Here is an 18,077-nt window from a genome sequence, read left to right as displayed (position 1 = left end):
CTACAACAGATGCCGGGTAAATGTCGCTGATTTGATTCGTGCCGCAGAGGTACCAGATACACAGAATACCACTCTGGCATCAGGAAGGCGGGAGATCGATGACTAACCCCGCTAGCTGCTTCCGGTCGAAACTAAGCCGCATTGTCTCAACCTTGGAAGTCACATTGCAGGTCGAAGCTGAGAGGAAGGAACTAATCGTTGGGTATCGAATATGAACGCCGTCTTTTCACGCGGCTCTCCATAACACGAGCGCAAACTCCTACCACCTAGCAAGAAAACCAATAAAGCAGCAAGCCATCAAGCTCCTATTTTTTCAAAGTCTCAGTTTCCAAGACCTGAACTTCCAAGGCCTGAGTTTCCAAGGCCTCTACCTAATGAGGCTTGATGCTGGACCTGGCGAGCCACAAGGCCACGCTCTCCTTTGCGACTTCACTGCCCCATACGCCATCAGCTCCGCCTCGTCGCCATTCCTCGCCAGACACGTCTTCGCCGCCACCTCGTGTGGCCTCGCCGAGTAGCACTTCCAGGTCGCGCTTCTGGCTGGACAACCAGCGCTTGAAAAAGGCCACGGGGTCCTTGGACATGCTGGTGAAGAAGGCGTGTTTCGCCTTCGACTGTCCGATTGCACCCATCAACAGCACGAGCTGCTCGTCAATCTTCTGGATCTCTTGCAGGGTCTGTATGCTATCTGGTCGGCGGAGGATGTCTTGGAACAGCGGCTGCATCGGGTCCTCGAGTGCTACCTGGACGTCGTACACAGTCGGTTCGGAGGGGGTCTTGCCAGAGTCGGCAGCGGGCGAGATGTAATCCTTGTCCACACGGATCGTATATTGTAGTTGGATTGGTGGGAGAGTCGTGAGGTGTTGCTTGATGAGTTGGGGCAGGTTCGGGAAGAAGAAGTGGTCCTGGCCACCGAACAGGGCCTTCAGCCTCGCGTCGCACGCAAACTTGCGCTCGTCGTCTTCTTGTTGTAGGTGTTGCGACCTCGCGTATTCCCAGATGCCCATGAGGACACCAGCGCGATCCTCCTCATCGGTGTCAAGCAGCTCGGCGAGAGGTTTGCTCAGGCGAAAGACCTCGGGGTTTTGGTACCGCTGTAGGTTGATCGTGATGTTGATGTTCTCGTCGCCCTTGCGCTCGAACTCGAGTTCGCTGAAGTTGGCTTCCTTCGCAGTGGGGTTCTCGGGTCGTTTCCATTCGATTTGCGTGAAATTGTCAGGTTGTAAGCTCTTGGCGCGGTCGAAATCGATGTTGATGGACGTGAAGTAGTGTGAGAACTGCTTGGGCTTCGCGGCTGGCTTTTTCTCGGCTCCGTCTTCATCCCTAGATGCTAGTCAGTTTTGCTGTACGTGGTAAAATCCGACCGACAGGCGCTCGAACTGGCGCCGGCGCAAGTAAAAGGTCGACATACATAGCATCGGCGTCCTTCTCCTCGTCCTCATCCTCCTCGAGGCCTTCGTCGCCGTCCTCGTCGAGCAGGCGGCCTTGGATCTTAACGCGGTATGTCGCGTTGTTCTCGCCGTCAAAATCGAAAGCGTCTGCGTCGAGGCCGGTGCTCTGCCAAGGCTGGTTCTCGGCGGTGTTTGATATCCATATGCGCATGGTGCCGTAGCGCGATGCGCGCGAATGGTGTTTTGAGTCCATGACATCCAGCTTCTTGCGCATCATGGTCGCATCCAGCGTGCGCTCGACCTCGCGCAATTCCTTGTAGCGGGCTACGGCGTCGCCGATGCACACGTCTTCCACGCCCTCGGGAATGTTCTTATCGGTCGGGTTCTTCGCGATTCGGCGCATCTTCTCGCGGCGTTCAGCTTCGGCGCGCTGCGAAGCCTGCATGTTGGCGTTGTTGTACTGCGGTTGCGCAGCCGGGTGCGCAGCGTGGACAATGGGGCCTGGGTTGCGAAACAAGTGAGCGAGGTCGTTCCTACTAATCATCGTCTTTTACGGAAGGTATGCGCAGGCGGTCGGTGCGATGGGGCGTGTTGGGGAAGCTGTGGTTGGCAATGGGTACTTACCTGGTCGCCGGGATGGCGTAGCTGCATTGTGCTGTTGCGGATAATTATATCCCCGTGCCTGATAGTTCGGTTGCATGGTGCAAAGTGTGCGAAAATGAACGGCAGCGAAGTTCGCGATGAAAGCGCGTCAGTGGAGATGGAAGGTGGATAGGATGGTAACTTCTTCGAGACGCGTCGAGGTTAGGTACGACTACGTGCATGCACGGATACTCTAGCTCCCCCTATAGGCCATGCGGGGCATCACCCCCACCCAGCCCTCGACTGCACAAGCTTTTCCATCTATTTCCAGCCTCATCGACATCAGGGACCCGCGTGTGATGTAAAATAGCAGCCTTCAAGAGGTGCTTCTCGCTGCTATTGGGGCCCCGTCTCATTCACTGCTTCAGCATCCGTCTTGGCACTCGTTGACGCTCGTTCAGTGAAGCGATCTAGTATCCTCCAAGTTTATCTAAGCGTCATTATCGCTGTCCCCTGTTCTCCTTCTTCCTTTCTTTTTCTCCCATCTGCACCTAACAGGCAAGACCAGTCGACACCCGGCACTCTAGTCTTTGGCGTGAGTGAAGAGGAGGAAGCATGGAGGACCAAAAGTCAAAGAAACCTCTCAGAAGAATTACCAACGTGCGTATACCGGATAAACCGTCGTCGACACTCTGGGACATCACGATCAACGATGGGAGAATTGCTTCGGTAGACAGCCATGTCAAGGATTCGGACGGGCGCAGTGAAGACACGCTAGATGGAGGCAATCGTCTCATAGCGCCATCGCTTTGTCATGCCCACATTCACCTTGACAAGTGCTTCCTCCTACAAGACCCGAAATTCAGCGACTTACAGATCGAGAGCGGCGACTTCACGGAAGCCATGTCGATGACGGGTGAGGCTAAGTCAAGGTTTGAGGAAGATGATCTCCTGAGGAGGGGCGCGCGTCTTATCGAAGAGAGTGTCCAACATGGTGTGACCGCTATGCGGGCGTTTGTAGAAGTGGACGGGGTGGTGCACATGAAATGTTTGGACGCAGGTCTCAAGCTGAAAGAAATGTTCAAGGACCGATGCGAAGTGCAGATCTGCGCGTTCGCCCAGCTCCCGCTGTTTACTGGCCAAGACGGGGGCGAGGAAGTAAGGAAGCTGATGACTAGCGCTGCTTCGTATGAGAAAGTGGATGTACTCGGAAGCACGCCATATGTCGAGGATGATGAACAAAAGCCCAAGGATAACGTGAAATGGATCACGCAGTTAGCACTTAAATACCAGAAGCATCTAGATCTCCATCTTGACTACTTCCTGGAAGAAGACAAGAAGCCACTGGTCTGGGATACCCTGGACATGTTCAAAGAGCTCAAATGGAAAGAAAAGGCGGGAGACAGGCAAATTACGCTAGGACATTGCACCAGATTGACGAGATTCCGGAACGACGAGTGGACGCATCTGAGACAAGAAGTAGGCGACCTGCCAATCTCTTTCGTAGGCCTGCCAACCTCCGACCTGTTCATGATGCGAACACCAGAGAATGTGCGCGGGACTCTGCCGGTCGTTGAACTCATCAACGAGTACGGGTTCAATGCTGCCATTGCCGTTAATAACGTGGGCAACGCGTTCACACCGTACGGGAACTGCGATCCTCTGGTAAGACATCTCGCCTTAATGCTCATACACAAATGTCGCTGAAACTGTAACTAGAGCATTGCATCACTAGGTGTCGGTCTTTACCAAGCTGGTACAAAGAAAGACGCTGAACTCCTATATGTAAGCAGCCGTTCAACACCCCGTTTGCTCATGCTAACCATGCAGGAAACCGTATCTACACGGGCAAAGACCGCTATTGGCTGCGATTCGACGTCTCTCGCCCTAAATCCGGGTCAGCCTGCCGACTTTGTGTTGTTCGACCGAATGGACAGTGGCTGGCACTGCAGAAAGAGCGTGGTAGAGGTGGTGTATGATGCCGGCCATACTCGCCAAACGGTTTTCAGAGGCCGCTTGATTGCATCGAAAGATACACGAACGTAATGTATGAGGTTTCTTTAGTGATGCTGAACGAGTTGGTGACACTGGAAGGGGGTTATTAGGATGCCACGCAAACCGAGGAAAAAACTGAACAGCCTAGAGCCTACATTAGCGCTGGGTCACCGCCTTTGCATGATTTTGGCTTAATGTAGCCTGCAGACCTGTTTAGTTTTTTTCTTGTGTGAGGTGATGCGGCCTCATACCGAGTGTCTCAAACGTACGTATGAAAACTTTATCCACTCCGCGCTTTTTGGTCTAAGTATATGCTTGTCGCTTTGTATCAGCTGCCTTAAATCGAATCGTTGAAGAGGAGTGCGATATTCCTCCGCAGTCATCGCGACTTCCTTGAGATGCAACAGTCGTCCCAATGGGGCCTAGAAGACCCTGCTTGTGACACATTATGTGCAAACAACCCACGAAGACTCCTACCCGCGCTATACAAACGAGAGATACTGCGTTTCCACCTCCGCGAGACCGAAAAGCGGTGGGCGACACGCGCTCACGTGTTTCATCTTCACTTCACCGGAAGGTGCAATCGCTGCTCGCAGACCAGACTCGGCTATTTGAGGACCGAGCGCCTGTACCACGAGGCTCCAGCACCCATCAATTCTGCAAATATCTCGCATCAACGCCGGTATTGAGATTGGACTGAAGGTTGTGGCCAAGAGATAGTGACCGTGCTGCCGCCTGGACGAACGTCATGGAAGCTCTCGACAGCGACAACATGCTCAATATTGCGCAGCAATCGCGACACCCAACCGAAATGATCCACTCCGGAACGATCAACGGCAGACACGAGCACGTGAGTCGTGGTCATCAACCGACTATCGGGCAGGTCGTTTACATATTCCTGGACAACATTAAGGTGCGTTGTTGCTTTTGCACTTATCTTAGACCCTGCACCCTATACAAGAGAAAAACTAAACACCTAGGAGCCTACGTTGCTATTAAGCTACTAACTTTATAAGTTTTTATCTTAATGTAGGCTCTAGGGTATTTAGTTTTTCCTTTAAATAGGGTGCATTCCCGTAGTATCTGAGACTGACTATCGAAGCTCCGATTCGGTGAACATTCGACTGAGGTCATCAGCATCTTGAACATCCTTGGTACATTCCGAGCTGGAGAGATGTCGAAGAAAGACACACTCGTTGCGATCAGGAACACGCTCGGAGATCATGCAGACCTCAAGCAAGATCTTCTGAATATCCTGTTTCACAGAGAGGCCGACTGGGGTAAGTTTTGACTATACGAAATGCATGTGAGACATATACTGACGTCGTGCGTCTACCTCCAGGCGTGGGCGACTTCGACTTTGGGTTCCGCCAGCCTCTCGAACAACCCAGCCCTAGCCCTCAATTCCTGCAGCCGGCTCATCAGCCTCAGATGCGCTTACCCCGAATCTCTCCACTATGGCACGAGGATGATCATACCTACTATAGCCAGCCTTGGTCTTCTGTCACCAACGGTCCGATGCTCGACCATGCGCAGTCTCCCACCGGCAATCACTTCAATTCGCCAGCAATCTCTTACCAAACCAAACTGTCTCCAGCTCTCTCGCCAAGGAAGGGAAAGACTGCCACCGCTAGCCCATCTGTGCTTGGAGTACCCGTCGCTGTACCCATCGGCCAGCCCATCGACGAGATGCCCCCTCCATCAAAGAAACGCCGTCGTCGTCAAAGCTCAACAATCCAGGCTAAGACGAAGGAGGAACCAAGAGAAGAATATGCCGAGATCGCTGATCGACTCTTAGACCCAACCCAGCCGGAAAAGAAGATCAGAGAGGCAAACACCATGTCGCAAGGAACAGGAGGGCCATACATTCACAGTCTGTGCGGCAAGGGATTTTCCGGCAGGTCAAAGGTCAAGAAACACCACTGGGGTAAGAAGCTTGATGATCTGGAGACAACTAGCGGTTGTTGGGCGAAGAACAACAAGCCAGACGTGAGCTGGAACGAGCATCCGAGCTGCAGAGAGGGCGTGGCACAACGAAAGCCTTCATCGGCCGTTCTGAAACCGAAAACGTTGACCCAAGAAGCCCCATTGGTGCCTTCGATGGTACCTACCTCTGGAGACCGCAACCATTCTTTTGCCGACACTTCGCGGTCCCGCCAAGAGAGGGAGCAGCCTATCGAACACATGAGCTCTTATCATTCTCATCGGCTGCCTACTCGATCAAGTTTCGACGACCTGCTCACTGCTGTCAACGTCGCATCCGAGATCGACGCGCCACGACCGCAAGGACGCATCGACTCAGTGGTCTCTCATCTCGATGCTCAGGCAGCCGCTGCTGAACAGAACAGGCAGTACATCACCAACTGGCAGAATGCTTCAGATGATCGCCGTGAGGAGTCTCTTGCATACGGTCGCCAGTACCCATACACGACACAGGGACTTGGCCTTCGAGGTGTTCACGTGCCAGTACACATGGCTTTGCCGGTTCTTGATGGATCACACCAGTACCCTCCTCCCTCACGTTCTTTCGCCGATTCACACTGGAATAACGGCAACGAGTTGGAGTTCGACGGTTCGAGGCGACAGTATGCAGCTCTCGGATCGCCGTTCTCGCCTGGTGCAGATGCGGAATACCGTTGAATCTAGCCGGGGAGCCAGTTTGCGCGTTTTACTGGGACGAAAACGGAGACGGTTGTATGGAAAATGACTGTAAGCGTCAGCGAAAATGAAGCAGAATTCATCGAGTGTAGTAGTGATTGGAGCTGCAGAAAGAGTGTACGATTATAATCAACGAGAATACCCGACTCATGTATGTAGCGGTTGTTCGTAGAACAACAGAACATGGCGCGATCTAATCTAATGTCTTCCGAAATCATGTTGCATCTGTATGATCAGGGCGTGATGATGAATGACGAGCTGCTTCGTAAAATGATGCAAATGGCGGTGTCATTGCTGCATGCAGTATACCATCCCGACCTTGCATACACGACATGTGGCGTGGTTCAAGCTTCCGCCTCAACGGGTAAGCTCATCGGCAGGGATACTTCACCCCAGCCGCTCTCCGCGTAAACAACAAGCCATCTCCACGTTGTTCTGCCTGTGAAGGGGGCGCGTTTAGTTTTTTCCGCTATTTTCCGCGAATGGCGACTTTTGCCGGTGCCTTTTACTAGACTAATCCTTGTCAAGTGAGATTGTGTAGTCGCGCTTCTGAGAGCTATGACGACCGAGGCTTCGAGCTTGCGATGGAGCTGGATGCCTCATGATACAACACGAACGAAGGACAACTGCAATTGAGAGCGACAACCTTGTGCGACAGCTGATCGTCACGCTCCATGGCACAGATGTGACTAGTATGCAGCTTCTGTGAGCTTACGCGGGCCGATTTCGTCATAGCCGCGTTCCTGGGGAAATTGACATGGCCTTCCTGCGGGGAAGAAGCGCACGTTCGCTACCCTCGAGCGGCGACCCGCACTTTCCCCAGTACGAGCCCATTAGCACCATAAACCCGGAGGCTGGAGAAGTGAGAATATGCGGGATGGATCCTAGTCACAGGATCGTGGAACGGTAATTACGCCGGTAGCCTGTTCGTCTATAGCAGTATATAATAACCCTCCGCCCGTCAACCCCGTACTCTTCTCCACACCACATCACATCACCTCCACTTCTCAACTCGATCGAGCTTGGCAAGTCACGATGCGGTTCTCAAGTGCACTCCCCCTCTTTGCTGCGACTGCCCTCGCGCAGTACAGCACCCCGCCGACCAACTCGAGCTCGTCCGGACCTGATAAGGACGGCAAGTACGAGATCTCGTCTGAGGGCATTCGCGGTCACTTCATCCCATATGGCGCCTCCGTCTCCAACTTGTTCGTCATGGGCAAGGACGGTGTTGAGCGCGACATTGTTCTCGGCTTCGACAACGCGACTGCTTACGAGGGCGAGGTTCACCCCCATTTGGGTGGTGTGCCCGGCCGTTACGCCAATCGCATTCGGAACTCTACCTTTTCCATCGATGGCGAGCAGTTCTTCATCGAGCCCAACGAGAACAACAACAACAACACCCTGCACGGTGGACCGGATGGATGGGATTACCGCAACTTCACTGTTGTGGCGCACACCGAGGATTCCATCACCTTTTCGATCGTCGATCCCGACGGAAAGGAGGGCTTCCCCGGTGAGGTCGTAAGCTACGTTACCTACACCATGACCCCAAACACCTGGAACATCAAGATCGTAGCGCTTGCTACGACCAAGAAGACGCCCATCATGTTGACTTCTCACGTAAGTAAATTGCTTTTTGATGCATGTTGCAATGCTAATCAAGATAGACCTACTGGAACTTGGACGGATTCGGTAACCCTGAGGATGAGACCATCTTCAACCACACTTTCCACATCCCATACTCTGGCCAGCGCATGGATGTAGATGCCATTCTTATCCCCACCGGTACTATTCTTCCCAACGAGCAATACTCTGTCAACGATTTTTGGTCGGCGCCCAAGCAGATTGGTGCCAACCAGACTGCGCCCGAGCTTCTCGGCAACTGCGGAACTAACTGCACCGGTTACGACAACTGCTACCTCGTCAACCGCGACGAGGCCGAGGCTCTCGACTGGCGCAACTCTGGACCTGTCGCTTCTCTGTGGAGCGAGTGGTCCGGCATCAAGCTCGATGTCTACTCCGACCAGGCCGCTTACCAGATGTACAGCTGCCCCGGTCAAGATGGTATGTGAATCTCACAAAAGTCTCATAAAACCGCTAACAAGAAATTCAGGTACTCTGCCTATCAAGTCTACCCAAGGTGCCGAGGGAAGCAGCGGCTACGTCCCCAAGTACGGCTGCGTCGTCATGGAGGTTCAGGACTGGATTGACGCCATCAACCACCCCGAATGGAGGCGCGAGAAGGAGCAGATCTTTGGTCCCTCCAGCGGAGCTTACACGCTCGAGGCCCAGTACGTTTTCTCTACCACTGAGTAGATTTCGCACTGCTGTGATGAATGATCGGAGCCTTGGATAAGGCGACATGATACCACGTGCGATAGTATAATTAGACACCTTTTGAGGATGTCGTAATGGTAATCCAGGTTATTTCCTGCTTCACGTCGAGTTTTTGGTTTGCTTTGTTTGTTGTGATACTCCTTTTCGTCGGCCACCATGGATGTGCAGTCACCTTGGATTCGCGGTCACCGCGGATTCGTTGCCGTCGTCGTTGCCTACGTCCCTGCCCATCTCTCCGACTGCTCCTTCCTTTACACCTTTACCCTCACCAAACAACTCGCCATCTTGAGAGCGAGAACTTGCTATCCAAAGACAGCCCGAAGGGGTCGTCTATAAGACTGTAGCTAGCAAGCTGCTCGATCCCATCCCCCTTACCTTCACCATGGCTGGCGGTCACAAAAACCGCAGCAAGAACCGCCGCAAAAACAAGAACAAAGGCAACGCCAAAGATGCCACCGAAGAAGGCCCCAAAGCCAGCGATGAGGGTAAGGCAGAAAGCTCACAGCCGCCCACACCCACTAACCTAAAGTCCCCTATCGACCTCCCCGAGCTCGACACGCCCAATACTACTTCATCCCTGAACTTCGCATTGCGCAAATTTACACCTCAACTGAGCACGACTGACAAAGAGAAAGTGGGCAATGAAATAGGTCCTCAGACACCAGTTGTGAACCCAGTTCCACCTCGCTCTGGCTTCGATGATTGGACGTCTCCAGAGCCTGACGTTCACAACAAGCCCGAGCCTGGTTCCTCGCAATCACGAAAGAGCAAGACGACTCGCGCTTTAGGTCTCGCTCGAGCCACTGACGCAGCGAAGAGGCTGCACCGCGTCTTGGGCATAGCACCGCCAGAGCCGTTCGTTATGCCGCCTGACATGCCGGAGGGTCTAAAGGAAGAGTTCGAGGCTGGATTGGAGGAGTATGGACTCGATAAGAAGATGCAGAACCTTGGGTTGAATGTGCTGAGTCAGGCGGCGGATATGCAAAAGCCTCTACCGGATAAGCCGCTGTTCCTTTCTCCTCAAGTTGAGGCAGAGACTTGGGATGAAGGACAGGGCAAGGGCAAAGGTAAGGAACCCATGTCTACTCCAACAGCCAAGGGTAAGCAACCTATGGCACCTATTCAAGATACCCTCGCCATCCACGACCCATCAGGAGTAGAGCCTTCGTCAGCTAAGAAGCGTACGCCTCCAGGCGGTGATGAACTCTCCGGCCCGGCTCCCAAAGGTTCCCGGGTAGACGGCACAACCGGCCTACCAACCCTTCCTAAGTCATCTTCATGGGATATCGATTTCCCCGGGTATACTCCCGCGCTCCTCACCATCCTCCTGAACTGGTCCTTCACAGTACAGTCATTCTACCGGCGCCTTCCAAACCCCAAGGCATTCCGCGCCCATGCCTCGTTTCCCTTCCCCGTCACCGCTCCGATCTACAACCACCTCATCTCCGTCGGCTTCTACGACACCAGCGTTGTTCCCCACAAGGAGATCAGGTTCTTGGGTCCAGGTGATGCGGCTGAGATCGCCTACGCAGAAGTCGACGTAATCCGTGGCAAGGAGGAACGCGCTGCTTTCGAGGAGCAAGAGCAAAAGCATACGAAGCTCGAGGAAATGAAGAAGAAGCTGAAGCTTGGACGCGGGTACCGTGGGCCGGGAGGAGAGGCGACTCGATCTCAGGACCAGTTTCATCTTGCCATCCATGGAGAGGGACGATGGGCGTACGTCCTGATCAAGGGTCACCCCACTTCGCCTGAGGACATCGCGCCGCCGCATATCATGCTCGCGTGGCACATCTCCGCCGTCACCAACGTGTCGAGTTGCCTGCACCCTGTATTCCCCGAGAAGGCTGCTCCTGCTCCTGGTAACCCGCCCAAGACCCCGACATCATCTAAGGAGCCACTGAAGAGCTTTGCTTCCCTGCAGAATCTCGTGAGCGGGAGCCGTGGCCAGACGCATCTCCATCGCGAGATTCGCTCGGCCTCCAGCAGCTCGGAGCTGCCTCAGGTAGCTGCATCGAGCATTGGGCCTCAAAAGGGTGCGCTCACGTTGAAGAGAACGGTCGCCAAGATGGAGCACGCTGGGAGTATACCGCTTGTTGAAGGCTTCCGGGTTGACGTTGCGCAGTTCAAGGGATGGCTGGATGCTGTGGGTAAGGGAACAGGCAAGCTCATTGTCTGGAGGAAGTAGTAGTCTACGACTCTACCATCCGCGCCGGTTGCCTGATATGTGGCATCAGTGGCTTGCAGTACGAGTGGGCGAAGGAATGAAGTTGGGTTGGTTGTTCGGAACAGATGCTTCGAGCGAGGACAGTGTGTGGACTTGCTCTCGATTGATACAGCAATCGCTTGAAGCTAGTCATCGTTCTGTCTTGGCGGCTCCGTTCTAACTACACACTATTAGCTAAGACCACCCCAGGTAACGAATTTACTTCTGCCCCAAAGCTATCCCAAGAGACGACGCGATCGTGATGCTCTTGAACCCACCAGATTTAATGAGATTTGATGTAATTTGCTTACATTGAAGTGAGGCGCGTCATTGCGACACATGGTGGTCCCTTATCCAATGGTTCACGTGTTTTCTGAGCCGATACAACACGGCCTCTTCGTCCATCGTAGGCAGGCCACTTTCGTCAAGTCGCCTGTTAACGTCTTCTGCGAGTTCCATTCGAACATCTTCGGGAATATCCATCCAGTAGCGGAGCCCCTTTCTGGGAATCTTTTCCATGTTTGCATTGACCGCCTCGCGAAGTACTTTCTGGAAAATGGGTTAGAACATGTGACAACGCCCCGTGTCACCGAGCGAATGCACGACATTGTACTTACATAAGGGAATGATCTCTGGGCTACCTTCTCCCAGGCTTCGTACTGATCTGCGACTGTTATCGGTTAGCATCGATAAGCGTCATGTGCCCCGTGCATGCATACAGCGCTGATAGTGGCGCAGCTCTGGCAGAACCTTTGATACACGCCACTCAATCCCTTCATCGTCTACAGGTGGAAGCCCTTCCTTTACTACAGACTCCCTGATCGTTTGAATCAGATATTCCTTTTCTTTTGCAGTGAGCTCGGTCAATGTGGAGCGTGTGAAGTCTTTGCAAACTGCAAGTGAGACACGCTGCGAGAAAGTCAGCACTATGAGCGCGTCGCGACATCTAATTGATCGAGATTTGTACCAGGAAGATTGGCCATTGTTTCTCAGATAGCCCCAGAGTTTCTCTGACGGTACTTCTGCTCATTCGCCGTGGGATATGGGTCCCGGTTGCCCAGAGAAATGCCGTGATCCTCATTGCGCGGGTTATCCAACGCGCAAGGTTGGCAACATCGCACGGGCTAGATCAACTCGGAAATAAGAAGATTCCGGTGTCGTGGTATCCGGTCTGCTCGTACTTGGGTCCAAGGCTGTCGTGTGGCGGTATGGTGTTGGAGATGTGGGGAATGCATGGCGGCGTTCCATGTCGCGTTTGACAGAGTGCAGACATCATGACCCTTGCATTAGCCTATTTTCGGACCACGCTAGCATCCTAGCGGCAAAAAACAATCCGATCCACCACACAGCGTCGTCGACTTCGCGCGCAACACATGATGGCCCCAATGCGGCGTCAACTTATCTACGATCCTACAGTTTGAGAGCCTCACCGAGAGCCTCAGCCGCTTATCGCGCATGTTCTTTCGAACTTAACCCCCGTTCCGAGGCGGGGCGGTGCCCGCTGCAAGGTACCATGCCGCATGTGTGTGATTGGGGCCAAAAAAATGCAGGTGGCAGGCAGCATATTTCATGCTCCGTCCTTAGAATCCTTCCTGATACCTGCGTACTTGTTCAAGCTTTCCTTTCTCTGTTTCGTTTTTCATTACTGCTTTTCAATTTTGGCGACGAGAGTTTCCGGTACGCTCAAACGCCATGGCTTATGAACCCGTTGGACCCCAGGCAAAAGGTCCACATGTGTCGGTGGAGTATGATGGCGGCCTGAACACCCAATACGATTCCGGGGCGTACAATACCGCCCCGCATGTTCCCCAGGATAGCGATACGGAATACAGTGTTGATAATACGAAGGGCGTATCGCAGAAATGGCCTTCGGATTTACGGAAAGTTGGGAGGATTACGCCATTGAAAGCACTGGTCCTGGTTTTCGATGTGATTTTGGCTTCATCGCCTATCATGTTTCTGGGTGAGTACGATCAATCTCAGCGCGACCATACTGAGCTGCTTCAACGATTACATCGAACACTTGCTGACATGCTACAGCTCTGGCCCTTATCGCTGCCAGGTTGAACGGAAAAGAAGTGTCGGACTACGGTACCAAACTGGAACAAACACTTCTCCTTTCGCCGACAATCTTCCCCCTAATCTTCGCGGCCTTGATGGGAAGGTTTTTCCGACATGTTGGTCTCTTCCTTGCTCAACGAGGCACAACTCTCGGTCGTCTCGAACAGCTGATTGGTTGCCAATCTGTCTTCTCCGCACTCGAACGTCAATTTTGTCTGAGATCTTGGTCTATGCTTGGACTTGCATCCGTCTTGATTTGGCTCCTTTCGCCAGTCGGTGGACAGTCTGCACTTCGTCTTATTGACCAAGAGATTGGAAACGTCCAGTTTACCAAACAAGTGCGCTACCTCCATCCGACGACGTTTATGGATTCATTAATGGAGACTGCTAGTACCCTTAGTAAGTTCACATATGCCAAGCTCATTTCAGACGTAAACTGGCTCTATACTTACACTATTCGTAGGTACAGGCCGTAGCTCCTTCACTCCGATCTTCCTCACATCTATACTCAGCAGCACCAGATACCGTACTACACCCATGGACCTATGGGGAAATGTCAAACTCCCGCTCTACCGTACTATCGAGAACAGTACGTCTGACGAGTGGAAGTTTGTGCCTAACGGTACAGCCGACAACGTCACATACGCTTCCCTAATCGGTATCCCGATAGCCGGGCCTCCCTCGGTCGGCATTAGCTCTTTCAACATCGAAGCTCGCCAATTTGACGTGACCTGTTCAAGCAACAATGCATCACGAGGAGAACCTATAGATTTTGTGTCAAAATACACGTGGCAACTCCAAGTAGTTAACGATACAGCGCCGCCGCCTTGTAAAAAGAACGAGACGTTCTGTGCGCCCCCGGTTTGTGCTAGTTACCCCTGCCCAATCCGGAGTGAATCTCTCGTCGATTTGGATACAGGAAAGTACTCAGTGGCGAATTGTGGGCTGTCGTTCGAGAAATACGAAGTCGGAGTACGCTGCAATGGGACGGAGTGTGCCGCTTACAAGATGAGGAAGATGTACTTGTATGACGAGGACTACCCAATAGGCTACGATATTGCCCTAAGGAGGCAGTTCATGGCTACCGCGCTCCTCGCCATGACGAGCGCGGACAACTTCAATATGCCTGTTGCATTTGCTCGAGGCGCGACGACTATGGAGAAATGGCTGCAGGACCCACTCGACTTCACCGGCGTATTCTTTGGAAATGCCGAACTCTACAAGCTGTCGCCGCAAGTCTTCGGCGACCGTCTGACTATTCTGTACAACACATTCTGGCAGTCCACATACGCCAGCAGAGCGATCGGCGGAAATTTACCAGCATCCGTGATGGAAACCGGCGCTATGAACTTCACCCAGGCACAACGTGCAGATGCCAATATTACATTCGTCGCGACCGAAGCCAATGTATCGCAGGATACGACGCCAATGTACAAAACAGATTGGAGATGGTTCGCAGCCTTATTGGTTTGCTCATTCATACTGCTTGCCGCCGCGTACACCGGACTCGTACTCAAGTACATCACGATCGCACCGGATATCATCGGCTATGCGTCCTCGCTGACGCTTTTGAATCCTTATGTCCCAACGCCTACGGGAGGAACTACTTTGACTGGATTGGCGAGAACAGCGTTGATGCGCGATTACCCTGTACGCATAGGAGATGTCTGCCCGAATGAGGCCGTAGGCGCGATAGCATTTGCGAGGGCCGACAGGAACGTAGGAAAGCTGGACAGGAAACGATTATACATATGAGCCTACAAAGTCGTAGCAAAGCGGCGTTGCCGGAACTATTTGAAAGATATAGAAGAACAATAACGTGCATCACATATCATCAATCGCAGCCATGGCTGATCATGCCTCGGAAGGTCGCACGTCAGATCCGCATGCCACCTCATGTGCGTCGATGCGACTCACTACAGAATCCTCGATTCATTCAACGACATTCTCGAACACTATAACGTATCACATATTGTCGCGCCGCGGTTATAATCACTACATGAAGCACACCGAGACAAACGACGCCATACCCACGCGGCTCGCGAAATCCAGGATCATGGCTGCAAGCAGCTGTCACCACCTGTCAAACCTGCGCTATAAACATTTTCACTCTTAACAGTAGGTTGAATGGTGTAGTTGTTTAGTCGCGTAGCCGATTCGAAGGTAATGAGGCATTTGGTGTGTCGGCTCCAAGACCTGCGGGGTTTCAGGTGCCTGAGGCAGCACTTTGGAACACCAACATCGGCGGACGCTAGCATTGTGACCCCGCCTAGTAATTTTGACAGAAGTGCTGTAGATCTGAGTGTAGGCGCCGTGGGGGCAAATGTAGGACTATATATGTAGGAAAGGATGCCTCTGCGAAAAGCTCATCATCAAGCCAACACTCATTCATCTCACGTTCACTTCATTTCATTCTCTTTACTTCACTTCTTCAGCGCTCGGTCGCCCCATTCATTCAATAGCACATCAAGATACCCATCGCTTTAACGCACTTTCATTCCAAATACTTCAATTTGTCAACATGAAGTTCACCAGCACCCTCATCGTTCTTAGCGTCGCTGCTCTCAGCAACGCACGCGCCATCTATGTTCGCCAGAACAACGCGCAGACCTTCACCGGCGCTCTCGGTGGTGTCGCTGCTACACCCATCCTCGACTCCGGCATCGCCAACCGCCCCTTCAGTGTCAAGGGTGACACTTTTGTCAACCTCTCGGGTGCTCTCCAGCGCTCTTGCGATCAGCAGTTCAACGGCTGCGCGAACTTGGCCAATGGCGGACAGGGGGACTTCTCCACTCAGGATTGCCAGGCTCAGAAGCGTAAGTTCGATGATTGATAGTCCTTTGGAACGATGCTAATCAGGTGGTAGAACAATGCGATGCTGCAGGAGCTGGCAACTAGAAATACCCTTTGAGGCAGTGAACCGGGGTATACTGGAGGTCCTTTAGCGGTCAGCGAGGGGCTTGATGCTTTGCGACGAGGGGCTTTGCACATACATACTCTTACGATTAAACGCAACGCAATTTATGAGATCCCAATAGAACTTTCACATACGCACCTCTTGTGTCGATGATAGTGACTCAGGGTCATGTCTGCACTAGCCCTTTCTCTTTCCCTGCTCCATCTTCACCTGTAGAATCTCTCTTCGGCAAGTCCTTGAGGCACGGCGCATTGAACAGACGACCGCTCCATGCACCGCGTGCTGTGCCAACAGCTACTACGCACCACAGCAGAATGACGGCTACGGCGAAGATCGTCCCAAGAACTCTGAAGAACAGACTCGGGAAGATGTTGCCAAGCTCCATTGTACTAAGCGCCATGACCCCAAGGGGAAACGTGAAACCCCACCAGCCCATGTTGAACGGAAACGGCCGAGACTTGTAGATAGATGCCAGTGCGAAACAGAGCCATGTCAGACCAAACGCCCACATGATGAGTGCCAGGAAGACCCCCAAGACGAAGAAGATGTCGCCTGCCACGGGAATATCTGAGAAGAAATCCGTCTCTGGAAAGATCCGTCTGCTGACCGAACCAAGATAGGTTATGGAATAGCCGCCCATGCCTAGGGGTCCTAGTGGCAAGAAGGATGACACAACAATCTCTCGTGGTGGTAGCTTGTGCAAAGCCAGGCGCGTGTAGTACATGACTAGAACCGTCATCGCTAGTGGTGTAGACATACCCCACATAATGTACGAAGCAATTATCGTACCGAGGGCATGTTGCGGGTTGCTCAAATGCTCTGCGACTCTGGCGCCGGTACCAGCTGCGACGATGGATGCAGCGATAGGTAGTAGCTGGGCTGCTGTGATGCGATCCAAAGCCTGACGATCAGAGGCGGAGATCAGTAGGATGGTGAGCGATATCGTGACTGAGACAGCGACTACAGAATCGATCATCCAGCAGACCCAAGCAAAGGTAACGGCCCAGGGCCCCCAATACGGGATACATATTGAGCACCAAGCTGAAATTAGGGTAGCGAATCCCATCGGGATGGTTCCAAGGAAGAGCGAGTTGACACTGTCTGCGATCATGACGGTCCATATTTCAGGGTATACCACATATCGGAAGACAGAGACCGAGAAGGCGCAGGCGAACAGGATAGTGTTGAGTCCAAAGAAGATCACCGCAAGCCAGTACAACCAGTCTGCTTTGAACGGTATGGCGACGAGAAGTAGAGATACTACTCCCGTGCCCATGGTCACGGAGAACCATGACGGCGAAAAGTTCCTCACAATCCTGCGCCAGCCCACCTATGCTTGTTTAGAGTACATTTCCAGGCCTCGTGTGTTGAAAACATACATCGTATTTTGTCAACTCCCCAGATGCGACCGTAGTACTGGAACCGGTAGATTGAGCAGCTGACGTTGATGTCGGGCCCTGAGACTTCAGCCGTCGTATGGGAGCGCGCTGGGCCGCAGGCGCAGTCAGAGCAGGATTATCCGACGCGACGCGATCAAGTTCGTAGTCATCCATCTATGCGATGCGCTGTCCGTGTGTGCATAGCAGTCAGGCCGGCTAGAAATGCCATCTTGGATAAGACACCACTTTAGCGATGACGATGCAGTCGCCGCGCCGCCATTGCCCGCTCGCAAATCCCAGAGCCCAGATCCAATCACGTGGGTAGCACGGACCGATCAGTTTCACAACACTGAACCTCGTCGAAAAGGCTGAACCTCACTTCAATCTTCTCCGCAAACTTTCCTTGATCACGTCAGCTCCTTGTCGTCATCCCCGCATCCCCATTCTCTGGTCCCGCAAGCAGCGAGTGCAGGCCTGTACTCAACAATCCTTCGGTCTCGCTTCCGAACATCCGTGTGCCTGCCGCTGGACCCTGATCTTCGACAGGCGCATTC

At 53.0% G+C, this 18,077-nt stretch overlaps 8 protein-coding genes across 8 annotated transcripts; 6 read left to right on the top strand and 2 right to left on the bottom strand.

Annotated features, from left to right (window-relative positions):
* Window positions 1–371: 371 nt before the first annotated feature.
* On the bottom strand, window positions 372–2,042 carry J4E78_006642 (uncharacterized protein; the record flags this gene model as incomplete). The annotated part of the gene is made up of 3 exons (XM_049367252.1): window positions 372–1,323; window positions 1,412–1,938; window positions 2,016–2,042. 3 exons carry the CDS (start codon window positions 2,040–2,042, stop codon window positions 372–374), a joined length of 1,506 nt encoding a protein of 501 aa, XP_049220999.1.
* A 546-nt stretch (window positions 2,043–2,588) lies between these two features.
* On the top strand, window positions 2,589–4,019 carry J4E78_006641 (uncharacterized protein; the record flags this gene model as incomplete). The annotated part of the gene is made up of 3 exons (XM_049367251.1): window positions 2,589–3,638; window positions 3,693–3,758; window positions 3,804–4,019. The coding sequence occupies 3 exons, from the start codon at window positions 2,589–2,591 to the stop codon at window positions 4,017–4,019; spliced, it is 1,332 nt and encodes a 443-aa protein (XP_049220998.1).
* A 721-nt stretch (window positions 4,020–4,740) lies between these two features.
* J4E78_006640 (uncharacterized protein) lies at window positions 4,741–6,608 on the top strand (the record flags this gene model as incomplete). Its single annotated transcript, XM_049367250.1, has 3 exons — window positions 4,741–4,881; window positions 5,071–5,248; window positions 5,311–6,608. 3 exons carry the CDS (start codon window positions 4,741–4,743, stop codon window positions 6,606–6,608), a joined length of 1,617 nt encoding a protein of 538 aa, XP_049220997.1.
* A 1,053-nt stretch (window positions 6,609–7,661) lies between these two features.
* On the top strand, window positions 7,662–8,942 carry J4E78_006639 (uncharacterized protein; the record flags this gene model as incomplete). Its single annotated transcript, XM_049367249.1, has 3 exons — window positions 7,662–8,246; window positions 8,294–8,690; window positions 8,740–8,942. The coding sequence occupies 3 exons, from the start codon at window positions 7,662–7,664 to the stop codon at window positions 8,940–8,942; spliced, it is 1,185 nt and encodes a 394-aa protein (XP_049220996.1).
* Window positions 8,943–9,345: 403 nt separating this feature from the next.
* J4E78_006638 (uncharacterized protein) lies at window positions 9,346–11,148 on the top strand (the record flags this gene model as incomplete). The annotated part of the gene is made up of 1 exon (XM_049367248.1): window positions 9,346–11,148. The coding sequence occupies one exon, from the start codon at window positions 9,346–9,348 to the stop codon at window positions 11,146–11,148; it is 1,803 nt and encodes a 600-aa protein (XP_049220995.1).
* Window positions 11,149–12,858: 1,710 nt separating this feature from the next.
* J4E78_006637 (uncharacterized protein) lies at window positions 12,859–14,982 on the top strand (the record flags this gene model as incomplete). The annotated part of the gene is made up of 3 exons (XM_049367247.1): window positions 12,859–13,129; window positions 13,207–13,626; window positions 13,697–14,982. 3 exons carry the CDS (start codon window positions 12,859–12,861, stop codon window positions 14,980–14,982), a joined length of 1,977 nt encoding a protein of 658 aa, XP_049220994.1.
* Window positions 14,983–15,748: 766 nt separating this feature from the next.
* On the top strand, window positions 15,749–16,125 carry J4E78_006636 (uncharacterized protein; the record flags this gene model as incomplete). The annotated part of the gene is made up of 2 exons (XM_049367246.1): window positions 15,749–16,043; window positions 16,094–16,125. The coding sequence occupies 2 exons, from the start codon at window positions 15,749–15,751 to the stop codon at window positions 16,123–16,125; spliced, it is 327 nt and encodes a 108-aa protein (XP_049220993.1).
* Window positions 16,126–16,310: 185 nt separating this feature from the next.
* On the bottom strand, window positions 16,311–17,420 carry J4E78_006635 (uncharacterized protein; the record flags this gene model as incomplete). The annotated part of the gene is made up of 1 exon (XM_049367245.1): window positions 16,311–17,420. The coding sequence occupies one exon, from the start codon at window positions 17,418–17,420 to the stop codon at window positions 16,311–16,313; it is 1,110 nt and encodes a 369-aa protein (XP_049220992.1).
* Between the last annotated feature and the right edge of the window lie 657 nt (window positions 17,421–18,077).

This window comes from Alternaria triticimaculans, assembly GCF_023758025.1.
Source record: "Alternaria triticimaculans strain BMP 0046 chromosome Unknown scaffold_9, whole genome shotgun sequence".
NCBI lineage: Eukaryota > Fungi > Ascomycota > Dothideomycetes > Pleosporales > Pleosporaceae > Alternaria > Alternaria triticimaculans.
This window is presented reverse-complemented; position numbering and strand designations above follow the sequence as displayed.